The sequence below is a fragment of the Trachinotus anak genome, unplaced genomic scaffold, assembly GCF_046630095.1.
Source record: "Trachinotus anak isolate AG129_WGS33_773 ecotype Australia unplaced genomic scaffold, CSIRO_AGI_Tana_v1 ptg000003l, whole genome shotgun sequence".
Classification (NCBI taxonomy): domain Eukaryota; kingdom Metazoa; phylum Chordata; class Actinopteri; order Carangiformes; family Carangidae; genus Trachinotus; species Trachinotus anak.
The window spans coordinates 10,406,094-10,418,694 of record NW_027273854.1 but is presented as its reverse complement, the minus strand read 5'-3'; the positions used below and the strand labels follow the sequence as shown (position 1 = coordinate 10,418,694).

General features: G+C 42.9%; 1 protein-coding gene across 2 annotated transcripts in view; it reads left to right on the top strand.

Moving 5' to 3' along the window:
- Positions 1-1,195: 1,195 nt before the first annotated feature.
- Positions 1,196-12,601, top strand: part of cyth1a (cytohesin 1a) — a 41,030-nt gene continuing 29,624 nt past the window's right edge. Inside the window, exon 1 of one of the 2 annotated variants that reach the window (XM_071473556.1) lies at positions 1,196-1,407. In XM_071473556.1, coding sequence (XP_071329657.1) covers positions 1,389-1,407 — 19 coding nt within the window. In that variant the 5' untranslated portion in view covers positions 1,196-1,388. Of the gene's footprint in view, positions 1,408-6,755; positions 7,010-12,601 lie in introns of those variants that run through there. The other variant, XM_071473555.1, reaches the window with a different exon arrangement.

The following is a 12,601-nucleotide window of genomic DNA, read 5'->3' as shown; positions in this document are numbered from 1 at the left end:
TCATGGTTCTATATTTTGCACCACCCTGTCTGACCAGGGAAGAGAGCTTTCATAATGAAAGTAACTCTTACCACACTATAGTTAACTATAAAGGTGCAATAAAGTTGTGACTTTTGTGAGCTGATTGTGCATTTTTCTGTCTTCCACTGCTTTGATTGACTTTTTAAGATTTGGATATGTATAGTTAGGATAGCAGCCAGCGTGTAGAAATGAGTTGATGTGATATTTTACAGCAATGCAGAGTCAAAATTCACATTTGGTCATTGTTTAATAAGGTGATAATAGGGAGGCATAAATCCATTACTATCATGAGTAATCTTATTGTTAGACCAGTTGAGCTGGATGAAGTTACTGTTATGTTTACATGATATGAGTTGATGGAGAGGAAGGCACGAAACCTCTGGCCACGCCCACCGGAAGCTGAGGCTAAACACCTCATGTGGCCCAGGTGCAAGAGGTGCTGGAAGATCGATGTATCAAATGACTGTGAAAATCAACCCGCCGCTCCCCTCGGGTTTAAAGAGCTTTATATCGACTTCACAGCCCCACGGCCTTACGTCTCGCTTCATTCTCACCACTCTCATGTTGGAAGTACAGGCCACTATCACGGGGCCATCTATTGACGAGTCTATGACTTTAAACTACCAACTGTTGCCATATCAGCTTTAAAGGTGATATAGCACCACTTGTTTGTGCTGCCTCCAAGTGGACAAGAAAATACACACAAACAAAACATCAAAAACAAACAGACAAAAAAAAAAACAAACAAACAAAAAAACAACAGATGGGCAATGCAGCATTTTCTGCCCTCGTGTGGAGATTTAGGATGAAATTAATTGTTTTCTCACAGTGTGTGAATTTTGTAACAAAATTTAAAGCTTATGAAAAGTCGGTTTCCAGTTTTTCCGTTTTTTTTTTCTCGCCTTCAACATGAATACAAAATATTTATATATTGTTGAAAGGTTTTTCCGAGCAATGTGTGTATCCTCCGCAGTAAGTCGCCAGGTAAATCCCAGCAGCTCCCAGTAAAGTTGTCTGTCAAAGAGAAGTTGGAGTGTGACATCACATCTGGGATGGGAGGGGCCAGCATGTGTGGATGCGTATCGGCGGCGAGCAACCAGCATCGGCGACATATACACGGGCGCACATCCTGAGCAGCGACTGCGGGGGGGGGGGACAAACACAACAGCAACAAGCTGAAAAGTAGCACCTTAGAGTGTGCCTCCCATCAAGTTGAATCCTGGGAGGAGGGCGAAGGCAGAGCCAAGAAGAGAGAGACGAGAAGCGGGTGGGGGGAGGAAGGAGGAAGGTATCCGGATTGCTGCGGGCGTTTGGCGAGAGAGACATCCCCGGACAGTGACGCCTGCAGCAGCATCAGGACCACCAGGATGGAGGGGGAGAATTACGGTTTGTCTTCATCTCACCCTTACATAGGCTGCATGGCATGTAGTGGATGCTTTGATTCAAGCTCCCGACTGCACCATGAGTTCATGTTTTTTGTTTTTTGTTTTTTTCTTTCTTTCTTTTTTTTAGCATTGGTGTCTAGTATTCTGCTGTGCCAAGAAACGACAGGACTGTGGTCTGCTGCCTGAGCATAGCTGTTCACACTCCTTCCTAGTCTGATTGCTTGGTGGGAGTGTTGTAAATGAGAAGTTAAAACGACATACAACAGACTAAGCACTGCTCTAGAACGTGTCATATTTTATCAAGTGTTTATCTGATGTGAATGCATGCAGATGAAAGGACGTACCCTGTTGGGTTTTTAGAAGCCAGCTTAAAAACAGGTGGCCTCAGTGGTCGTCACAGCCACAAAGATATAAAAAGATATGTGTGATGAATTATTGAGCATCACGCTGCAGCTATGACAGCACCATGGGCACCATACAAATGCACATATTTACACGCCATAATGCAGTGAGAGGCAGAAAAGTTCCTGCTCTTATGGGAATGGGTATGATCCAAACTGATGTTAGCGTCTATTTTGAGGTGCATAGGCTTTTAAGATGACACAGTTTTTTTTGTTTTGTTTTTTTTTTCTTTTTCACAAAATGCCTTCTCATAAACCTGCCCTCATCATCTTTACAGGAAATTCAATGTCCTGACATCATGTTGGCTCATGATGTCAGGCCACGATGAGCTCGCTGATGGGTAGCTTAGGCTGTGATAGAGGCTTCATCTCAATTATTTAGCAGTTTAGTTTTTTTTTTTTTTTTCTGTGATCTTAATGCATCTCAAAATAGAACCACCAGCAATGGCCTCATTGCAAGAACTGATGCTCCGTCAGAAGGAGGGAGGGCTTTCTCTGAGTTACATATAAGAGATTAAAAAAGTTTTAGTCTAATCTAAGTAGAAAGACGCCTCTGAGGTTATTGATCTGCACTGTCATACATGAGCAATGCTTACTAATGCTTCCCTTGCCAATCTACAGTCTTGGCCTTTTCACTGAGTGTTTGACATGTCAGACACTGCACTGTAGGGCACACAGAGTCCAGTAGTGACCTCTGCCAGTCGGAACAGCCCATACAGCACGTTTCCTCTTGGTCCCACAGCTGGATAGGCATATTTATTAGCAGTCGTCTTCCCCTCTCAGTGCTTTCCTATTTGCAATTCAGCTGAAGAATCAGTGGACGATTATGTAATTATCTGCTTAAGTGCGAGGCATACGAGAGGGGATGTGCTGAAGCTCCCAGCACATTCAAATAACACTCTCACTGTCCCTGACACCTCCTTAGTCAAATCGGCTGCTTGTGGATCTGAATGAGTAAGTACAAGTCAAATCATCCCTCCTGTCCCTGAGCACCGTGACTGTTGAGCATAAATGAAAGCTGAGAAGGAGAGAGGATAGAAGTAATCCATCCACTGTCAAGACTTGACTCTGACAGACTTTGTTTTATTTTGGTACAACCATGTTTTTTTTTTTTTTCTTTATTTTATTATTACTGTAGACTAGACCTATGCAACAAGAAATCATATATTCTTGTATAGACTGACAGTATGTTTGAGGATAATCTGTATGTTTTATAGCCTCACTTTGATATATGTGCAGTAACCTTTGCACAAACCTAAAATTTAGGACAGGATTAACATACTGTGTTTTTGCAGTCTGTGTCTGTGATGTTGCTAGGTGTCAGTGGCCCAAAACCACCTATCTTGGGATTCATTGGGTGCAGCAGCTCTGTTTCAAGACTCACTTCAAAGGCTTTGCGCTGCAGGGTGTCAAAATGTCTTTGTTTTATCTTTTTTTTTTTTTTTTTTCCTCCTGCACTTTTGCCATTTACCTGCACCTGTCAAAGCAGCTCAGCTTCTCCTTGCATTGTGAAATAAGTACACACAACGGAAACACTATGCCTGTTCATAGGCGTGGTGCACTACAACGGCACGTACGTGTGGTTGCTGTGGTTATGGGTGTCATCTCTCCTCTCGGTCTGACCCCTCCTCCTCAACAGAGTGATTGACATGTCAGAGTTTTCGTCGCTTCTTGTTCTCCTGCTGTGTCCTGTCACTCTCAACCCGTGTGATGATGAGACGTGTTTTCCCCAGCACTAAGCTGCTCTCATGTTCAAAGCACACTCACAGAAAGACTGTCAAAGCGGCAGCAGCAGCAGCAAAATCTCAGCGGACTTAAGCAGACCTTTTTTTTTTTTCCCCCGAAAAGAAATGTGACATAGAAATAAAAAGAAAATAAAAAAAGGAGAAAGTGAAATCTGTCACTTTAAAGTCAATGCAAATCTGCACTTGGGATGCAGTTCATCTCCTTACTCAACTGTGCAAGATACAAATAGACATTCTTAGAACAGCGATAACAAACTTAACCCTTCGTTTGTCATCGTGAAATCTAGAAGTCACAAAGGGATGCAGATATGGAGAAGAACACAAAAGATATCAAATCTTTGAACATTAAACAGGCAGTTGAAATGAAAATTGGGCAATGAGTGTCGTAACTGTATCGGAAAGATGTTACGAAGCACACTCAGTCTATATTTAGGTTGATAAACCTTATTCTCCTTGTGGTGAGTATATTCAGTTGAGCTGCACCGGCAGGGGTGTTTGTTCTGCTCCCACCCCAGCCAGTTGTTAGTCACTGGAGGTGATGCTAACATTAGGCTGCTATGTAGGAGTTCCACCAACGCAGATCAGCAAGCTCCCTGTAGGTTTATATCCAACCGGGGAAACTCTTTGATCAGATGACTTGTCTGCCTACCTGACAAATGGAAGGCTGATTTTCAGCTCACTCTCCTAGTAGACTGTCCTCTGTGCCAGCTGAGGGTTTTCTGATTGTAATATTTGATCATGGGTCTTCCACTTAGTTGCTCAACCTACGTATATTTCACAGCTGAATTAAAGCCAAGTCTGCGGTTTGGTAAACTCCAAAAACCTTTCTGGCCTCTTCAGTCAACTAAGAATAAAGGTGTTGTTGCATGCCGTGGCCACCTGGTGGCATGTATGCATAACTCCTAAAGGAGACTGTTCATTTCTGCTCAATTCGAGGCCACATTGTACATAGCACCACACAGAGGAAATCGCATCTCATTACCCACTGCTCCTTCTAAACGATGATGTTTGCAACAAGATTTGGGTGCACATTCAGTCTCATACAGCAGGTGTGGCTGCACTAAATGATTTCTGTAATGTGAAACTTTATTGATTTGTAAGGGGAAATTATTTTTACACTGCACCTGGAAACACAGATTGCAGAGTCCGCTATAGAACAGTTAAGGTAATACAGTATTAATGCCATATTTGTAATATGTTCTTGTGCTATGAGTCGCTTTTATAACAATGATGCTATTCCTGTGAGCAGACAGAAGCATATTTACTGTTTGCTAATTTACTAATTTAGCGGAACATGTGTGTGAATGTGACAAAATCAGTAGTCTATAACTTAAGAGGTTAAAAATCAGTTTCCAAACAAACAGTTGATGTAACACTGTGTTTGGACAGTTATGGAGTTCCAGCAACACAAGTCCTTATGATAATATTAAGCATAATGAATTTAAATTTGCCCTTCTGGTTTTCATTGGAACTCTTAGAGTTTGCTGTGTGGCCTCAGGTATGGCCACTCGGCCGTTCAGTATAATATTTTTTCAACCTTGCTCGCAGGGAGGACCAGGTACTAGGCTGTAAAGTGCACTTTACACACCTACTCTCTATCTATCTCTCTATGTACCTCTCTCTCGCTCTCTTTCTCTCTCTCTCTCTCTCTCTCTCTCTATCTATCTATCTATCTATCTATCTATCTCGCTATCTTCCACCCACCTGTTCACAAGTTATTACTCTCTGCAGGTTCTCTGTGTTGCTGACAACACACCCTGAGCTCATTCAGAGAGGTACAGTAACGTGGAGCCGAGCAGTGGGGGAGGAATATGCATACTAAGAACGAGAGGAGAAGCATTTGTGCTGACTTCACTGTGTCCTCTGCTGCTGTTCCTCCTGTGACGGTGCTGCTCTTCTGGGTGATTTGCAGCTGCAGCATTTTAAAATGGCCAAGACTGATTTTGCAGTTCATGCAGGGGTCACTATGGGGCACTAGGCCCCCAGGCAATGAACAGGGCAATGATGGTTACATCAAGTGATGTCACAGCCATGCAAAAACCTTTGTGCAATGAGTGCCAGATCTACCTTATCGCATTCAGTTATTGTGACCTAGCCTGATGCTAACATGTAGTCCTGCATGGTGTGATTGACAGAGAGGGCGGAGTTGAAGAGGTTATTAATGACTGACATTGAATGAGAGAGGTTGTTGTTAAGTGAGTGAGAGAGATTTTATGTGATTGACAGGCAGGCAAATTCAGAGTGGCAGAGCCGGTTCAAAAGTGAAGGTAAACATTTCTGCTTTACTCCGCAAGAGGAAGTGATCAATTGACACTGATTATGAACACATCTGTGGCAGAACCAGACCAATTTATTTTATTGTAAGACTGTGTGTGTGTGTGTTTGTGTGTGTGAAGAAGAAACCCATGTGTGTTACGTGCCTCCAAGACCCCAAAATGTGATTTTGTGGTGGTGAATAACAGTCAATAGGTGTGAAAATAATCTAATCAAAACAAATGGCTCACAGTGTTTTGCCCAGGAGCAATTCGTTTCTTCCACCCCGTTGCCAAGCAACAATGAAATCTTGATTTTATGTACAAGGCTTTTGAAGCCAAAACTGATGAGTGACTGGAGGCGAAAAGAAACAGAGGGTAGAGATGGAACTTTAAAACTGCACTGCACAAAACAGAGCGACGTGCTGCTGACGGTTCGCCATGATTCTCGTGCACAGTAAAACTTTGGATTTCTCCTTTAATTGTTCCTTTAATTGACTTTCCCAGTGATGCTGGTTTCTAAATGGTGTCAGGCACACTAGGTTGCCGCAAAAGCAATAGAAAACAGAACATTTGCCCTGGAGTACATTAATATATGATTTCAAATACAGCCTGACTTTTGTATTTGTGTGTGCAATGTGTTAGGTCTAAGAATATCTGCTTGAATTAATATGTAAAGTAGCAAGAGAGTGCAAGTGGGAGAGAAAGAGAGAGCTGAAGAGAGAGAGAGAGCAGAGGAGGATAGAGGGAGGCTGAGACACCAACGTGAAAGGGGAACAGGGAGAAAGCAGAAGTGATTTCAGCGTCCGAGCAAGTTGCACATTCCAATCAAGGAGGAAGAGAAAGTTGGTGAGTTTGAGAGACTGGCCTCTGGGAGCGGAGCATTCATCCGACTGAGAGATTAGGTGAAGCAGAGTGACACATAGCAGGACCTAACAGTTGGAGTCTCTCCGTGGACAAGGGCGGCTGGGAGCTCAGAGCGACTGCCAGCAGCCGCAGCGGGGGAGCCTGGGCCTTTGCAACTTCCCCTTGCCCTCCATCTCAGACTCGTCAAAAGGGAACAGCTTTGGACATTGGCAGAGACAGACCTTCACACACACCATACATATTACACACTGGAGCTATGGGGACAGTGAGTGAACTTTGCATGTCCAGCCTTCAGACATTCTTGTGTCCAGCTGTGAAGCCGCACCAGCAAGCTCCAGGTAAAGTAAAGTCAGGACTGTGGGCCTTGTAGTGTATGCTCCATTAAAGTAAGAGTTTGTTTTTTTTTTTTGTTCTTGTTTGTTTGGTTGTTGTCATGTGTTTTAGCATTACTGTCACCCTATAACACTGAACACTCTGGCTAGAAAACCTGTTGACTGACAGTGTCATTGTGCTTTGAACGTGATTGTGTGACCACTGGCACAGACGCATGGCTCCAGCGGAGATGAAAACAAACAGTTGGACAGAAATAGCAGGAGCTTCTTGCGGCTTAAGGAGGCTCTCTCATTTAGCACAACTTAAAACGTCTTCCCTGTGCGCGCGCGCACACACACACACACACACACACACACATACACATACACATACACACATACACTGAGGGAGAGCGAGCTAATGCTATTACTTACTGAGCAGCTCTAATCTTCAGCAGGTCTCACACATATCTGCAGCCAAACTAATTTGAACAGACTGTGTTCATGATCATCTCAAATCCCTGTTCACACATATAGCAGGTCCATAAACTGGCCAAAGTGAAACCTCCTGTGTCTGCTCCTCTCCTGCTCGTCTGGTCACGAGAGCATCTCCTCTGTTGCGTCCTTCGATAACTGGGTCGGCAGTGTTGTGTTTGCTGGAGATCACCTCCTAAACCTGGATAAACAGCTCTCAGTGCTTCCCAGTTTAATTACAGATGGAGGGGCAGGCAGGGGTTGAGTTGTTAAGGAGCATGTGGATACTCGCCATCTCTCCAGATTTGTTCTTTCATTCTGTAGTAATAACAAAGTGATATGTGTGTGTGTGTGTGTAGTTCATTGTTTTGGTCTGGTTGTTAAGCGTTGCAGCTGTATCACACTGCACTGCAGGGTAGCGTGCAGGTTCCCATTGGAAGTGTTGACATGGCTAAAGCGGCTTCACCGGGTCGTGGTGAATCAGCTGACTGAGTGCGTGGCTAGGTGAAGCAGTGCTGCCTCAGTGATTTCAAAACACCTGAATCAGCACCGGGGACGTGTGAAAAGATTTGACTTTGGTTTTGTTATGATTATTCAAGAGGGGAAGTGATCTGAATTGTCCTGTGACAGCAGAGTTTCACAGATTTCTGTCGGGCAAAGAAATAAGGACTGACACATTGGGTGGAAGTGAGGAGGAAGCCTGATGAGTTGTAGTTAAATGATGGTTTGTTATTTGAAAATTCGGCCTCCAGTTCAGTTTCTGGGCTGAACATAAAGCGATATATTCCCAAAGGCTTATCACCTGCCTGCTCTTGTCAGTTTTTTTTTTTTAAACTGTAATAACACTCGTGTTGTGATAGCAGCCTTTACATTCTGGGCCCCTAATGGTGGGAAGAGATTGGGCGGTGTACTGTAAGTGTTGGTGTTTCTGTTTTTAATCATGAATCACACAAGTGATTCATGTGTGACTCATCTAATAGTCGTCCAGCGAGTTCACGTTGTATCACCAGCACTATTTCATCACTCCGAAAATATAGCCAAATGCTGTTTGACATGAGCTAGTGCAAACAAGAGTGAGGAGTCACTCGGCTTCTTCATTGGCTGACCTCATGTCGTGACATCTTATTTCCTAAAGTCGTCATGTGTCTCAGGGGACACAAGCTGATGATTCAATATGCTCCTTTGCATCCAAAATGAATGAAGCACATGTCCGGTGTTATGTCCCTTCACAGCTTTAAATGTTACCGTGAATCTAACATTCACGTACACTGTGAGTGTGATTCAACGTGCCAGATTAACAGGAAACAGGCCGACACTGATGGCAGGCAGTGTATCACTTAAAGCAGACGTAATAGTTATTTAGCTGATTGATATCGGCGCAATTACATGTCATCAGTCATGTAAGTGAGGCGGGTGTGCCTGGTCCTTTCCACGGCTCTCTGACACGGAAATTAGTCATGTGGGCTCCAGGGGCAGCTGAGGACTCACGGATCTATTTGGGAACACAAACAAGTCCGTCAGCAGCAGCAGCAGCAGCAGCAGCAGTAGTGAGTGTTTGAGAATATTTGCCAGATCAGCATGTTGTGAGGGAGAGAATGATTGGTGATGACACTGAACCATTTTTGTTTGGGAGCATTAGTTAATGCTAATGTTTTGTTTGGGTTCCCAAAGACCCCGGGCCCTCTTTGACAGGAAAAAACAAACAGTTTAATTGTTTGAGCTTGATATGTCATGACTTTTCATCAGATGTCTACCACAAAAAAAATTATACATCACTTCTGTTTGAGGGAACCTAGCTGTTAAACATGATTAAATATAAGGTGTTTTCATATGCTGTGTACCTGCAATTTATGTTGTAAGTACTTTTTATGCAGCAGTACCACTCCAAAACCTCTAATAAGTACATTTCTGTTATTGGAGTTTTATAGCAGTTTGGGAGTTTGACCTCTCTGGGGTCTAACTTAACCCAGACATAAGTGACATCGCTATGTAGGATAACGTACTTGCACATTTTTTTGTCTGTGAATGACTTTCACAACTTTGCAAACAAAGAATACACATTTGCTCATGTGCAGCCAATATAATACAACATCTTCTGTCCTCACTGTGTTGTGTTGGTGCACAGTGATACAGCGAGCTACACACACTTCCGACAAAGGTTGAAAACAGTGGATTACGAGTGAAGTTTTCACTGGAAGTTTGTTTTATAGTAATAAGGCCAGAAGGAAAGGGAAATAATGTAAACACAGCAGGGGTTTTGTGGGATCCTAAACAATGGGAAAGTAAACCATTTTCAACAATACATAAAGTTAAAATGAAATACAGTGAAATTTACTCCTTTACTCCACATATCTATGAGCATCCAGCAGTTAAACCAAAGTGCTGTTCCCTCCTCAGACTGTTATTTTTTCATTTACTATTAGAGGCCTGAAGAGGTACAACTAGCCAGTATTTCAAAATAAAATCAACCTAATTTGTGTATCAGAAATATATATTTTTCTTCTTCTCCTTGTCTTGTGATCCCCCAGATTTTCCTTGCAATTACAAGGCTTGTAAAGACAGTAAGCTTGGGTGCACACTTGCATAACAGAAGATTTTCAGTAAGACACAACTTTTTTGGGTTTTTTTTTTCCCTCTTGCAAACACACAGTTTCACGTGTTTTGGACGCTGAACCACCCCATACAGCTCTGCAAGTGAGCTGCTTCCAAGAGGAGAGTGTGGGAATCCAAAGAGAGGAAGATGAAATCCACACAGCGCCGTGAAAGCCAAAGGAGATCTTTCTGGTGGCATGGGAGGATTTGTTTTGTTTTTGTCTTGATAAAATGGCATGAGATGAACAGGCATGGCTGCAACGCTGTTGGTGGACTGAGACATAATGTTTTTGGTTGTGTTTTTTAAAGGCTATCTCAGCCATATTGTGCTGTAAGTAATGTTGTTATACTGTAAGTGCGTCGACACGCTGGTCTCCAGCTCATCAGCTTTCATGCCTGTAGACACACTCCATCTATGAACAGCAGGGATTTTATTTTGCCATTCCTCAAGACTGCTTATTACTCAGTCTTATGCATAATTAATTACAGATGAGCAATTGCTTCATCAGCCTGTAGTCTCCCAAGGCAGTGATAGTTCTTGTTGGGGTGACAGTGTCAAGTACAGGGATAAATGCTGTGAGCTTCACCTGAGGAAGACTGACTCTCCTGGACAGACTGTCCTACTTCACTGTGCGCTCTCTCCGCATTTCTTACCCTCTTCCTAAAACTGATTTGCAAAGTCATAGCTTGTGACAGCAATACTTCTGCATGTATATGTGCGTAAGTGGAAATGAGTTCTGCAGTAGGCTGCTATAAAAGAAATTTGCTGTTCAGGGTATGTGGAGAGCCTTCTATTTTTAAAGCAGAGCTGGCCAAGTTTTTTTTTTCGCTATCACACACACACACACAGGAAAGCTAGATGTATTATTGTATTTATTATATAACCTATGTCAGTAATTGCTCAGGTGTGGACTCGCTCTCACCCACAAAATGATAGGGTGGATCGATCCAAAGGTGTCATTACCTCTGACTGCACCTGTAAAAAGGAGAGCAGTGGTTTCAAAATCAGCTTGTGCTAATTACTCATGCTTGGAGCAACAAAACTCCAGCCTTAGATTGTGGCAAAGAATGTATGCCGTGCATGCAGTTATGTTAAGGGTAACGGAGCCATTTGTCAAGACTGGTGATTGCTCGTTTCAAGGTGGTGTGTGGACACCAATGTCCTATTTCTCAATAGGCCTCGTTTCTGTGGACGGATTTTGTTTGGCAAAGAGAAAACCAGATACCATCGTGTGACATGACTTAACACCCTGCAGCTAACTAACCCCTAATTGTTCGGAAATGTGAGGCAAATATGCAGGCAATTCTGTGACAGTGTCTGGGCCTTTGGAATCATTTATGTTTTAGTGATGTGTGTGTCCTGATATCATTCATACACTCAGTTTATAATGAGTAAATTTCCTTCCATGTTTCTTTTTTCTGCAAGTTGAACTGTAGTTATTGCAAATGGTCAGCAGGGGTCAGTCTTGGCATCTCTTCTCATAGGATACAAGTTATTTTCTCACGCAGAAGAAGCAGATGTCAGATTTAAACACACTGTTTTACTATTCTGACCGCGGGATCTGTCACTGCACTGTTAGAGCCCAATGGATAAGAACAGAGCCTTGTGGTTCAGGTATGATCCTGTTTTGCAGCACATTGCTTGAACCAGTCAGGAGTCCCTTCAGGCAAGCATCATCTTAAAGGCTCGATCCACTGATCGTAACAGTTCATGGTCAGTTTACTGTCTTCTCTGTCAGGAGGGTGCTTTCTGAAGTTTGAGAACGTAATCCTGGTGATATAATTAGAGGTAACTTGGCTTGACTACACATTTTTAATAGAAAGCCATGCAAGGAGTTTAAAAGATGTTTACAAAACATGGGGCATCTAACATAGAGACACTGTCAAGTTGCATTTGAGGAAGTGCATGATCCAGTGATTTTAGAGCAATTTTTTTACAATCTGTCTCACACGAGTCCCAAAGCATTTTGAAGGTGAAGCACTGAATTGCTGGAATATCACTTTAAGTGCTGAACTTAGTAGGTTTCATCATTTTAAGTCAGAGTTGTCAGAAGGTCTGTCGACGGGCAGAGGCCTGTTGTTTCACTTTGCTTGGTGGAAAGCATCTTTTCCTGTGGCTTTGTCACTTGAAAACACACTGTATCCCAAAGGCTTAACATAGTACACTATTTCAGCTGTTTCATATTACGAGCGAGGCTTGTGTCAAAATGTTCTGTGGTGTTAGTGAGCTACTTTGAGCTCGGGCAGGTTTAGCTGCTTAAAGATGGTTCCCATTGGTGCTGGGAAGTTAAAAAAGAAAAAGCTTTGGTTTTCTAACCTAATTACCATTCAAATGATAGCATCGTCTGGCAGTGTTATCCAATTCAGACCTTGAATAAGGAAAGAAAGATGTTGATGCCTATTTTGTAACATTTAAGGCCGTGAGTTCATGGTGTTGTACTACATTAAACTGTCGGGCGTTTCTGTTACTTTCGATCTGAAGCACACTGATGCATGAATAAAGCAGAAGAAAAAGAATTCCTCCAGCTCACTGACATGAGTAATCAGCTGCAT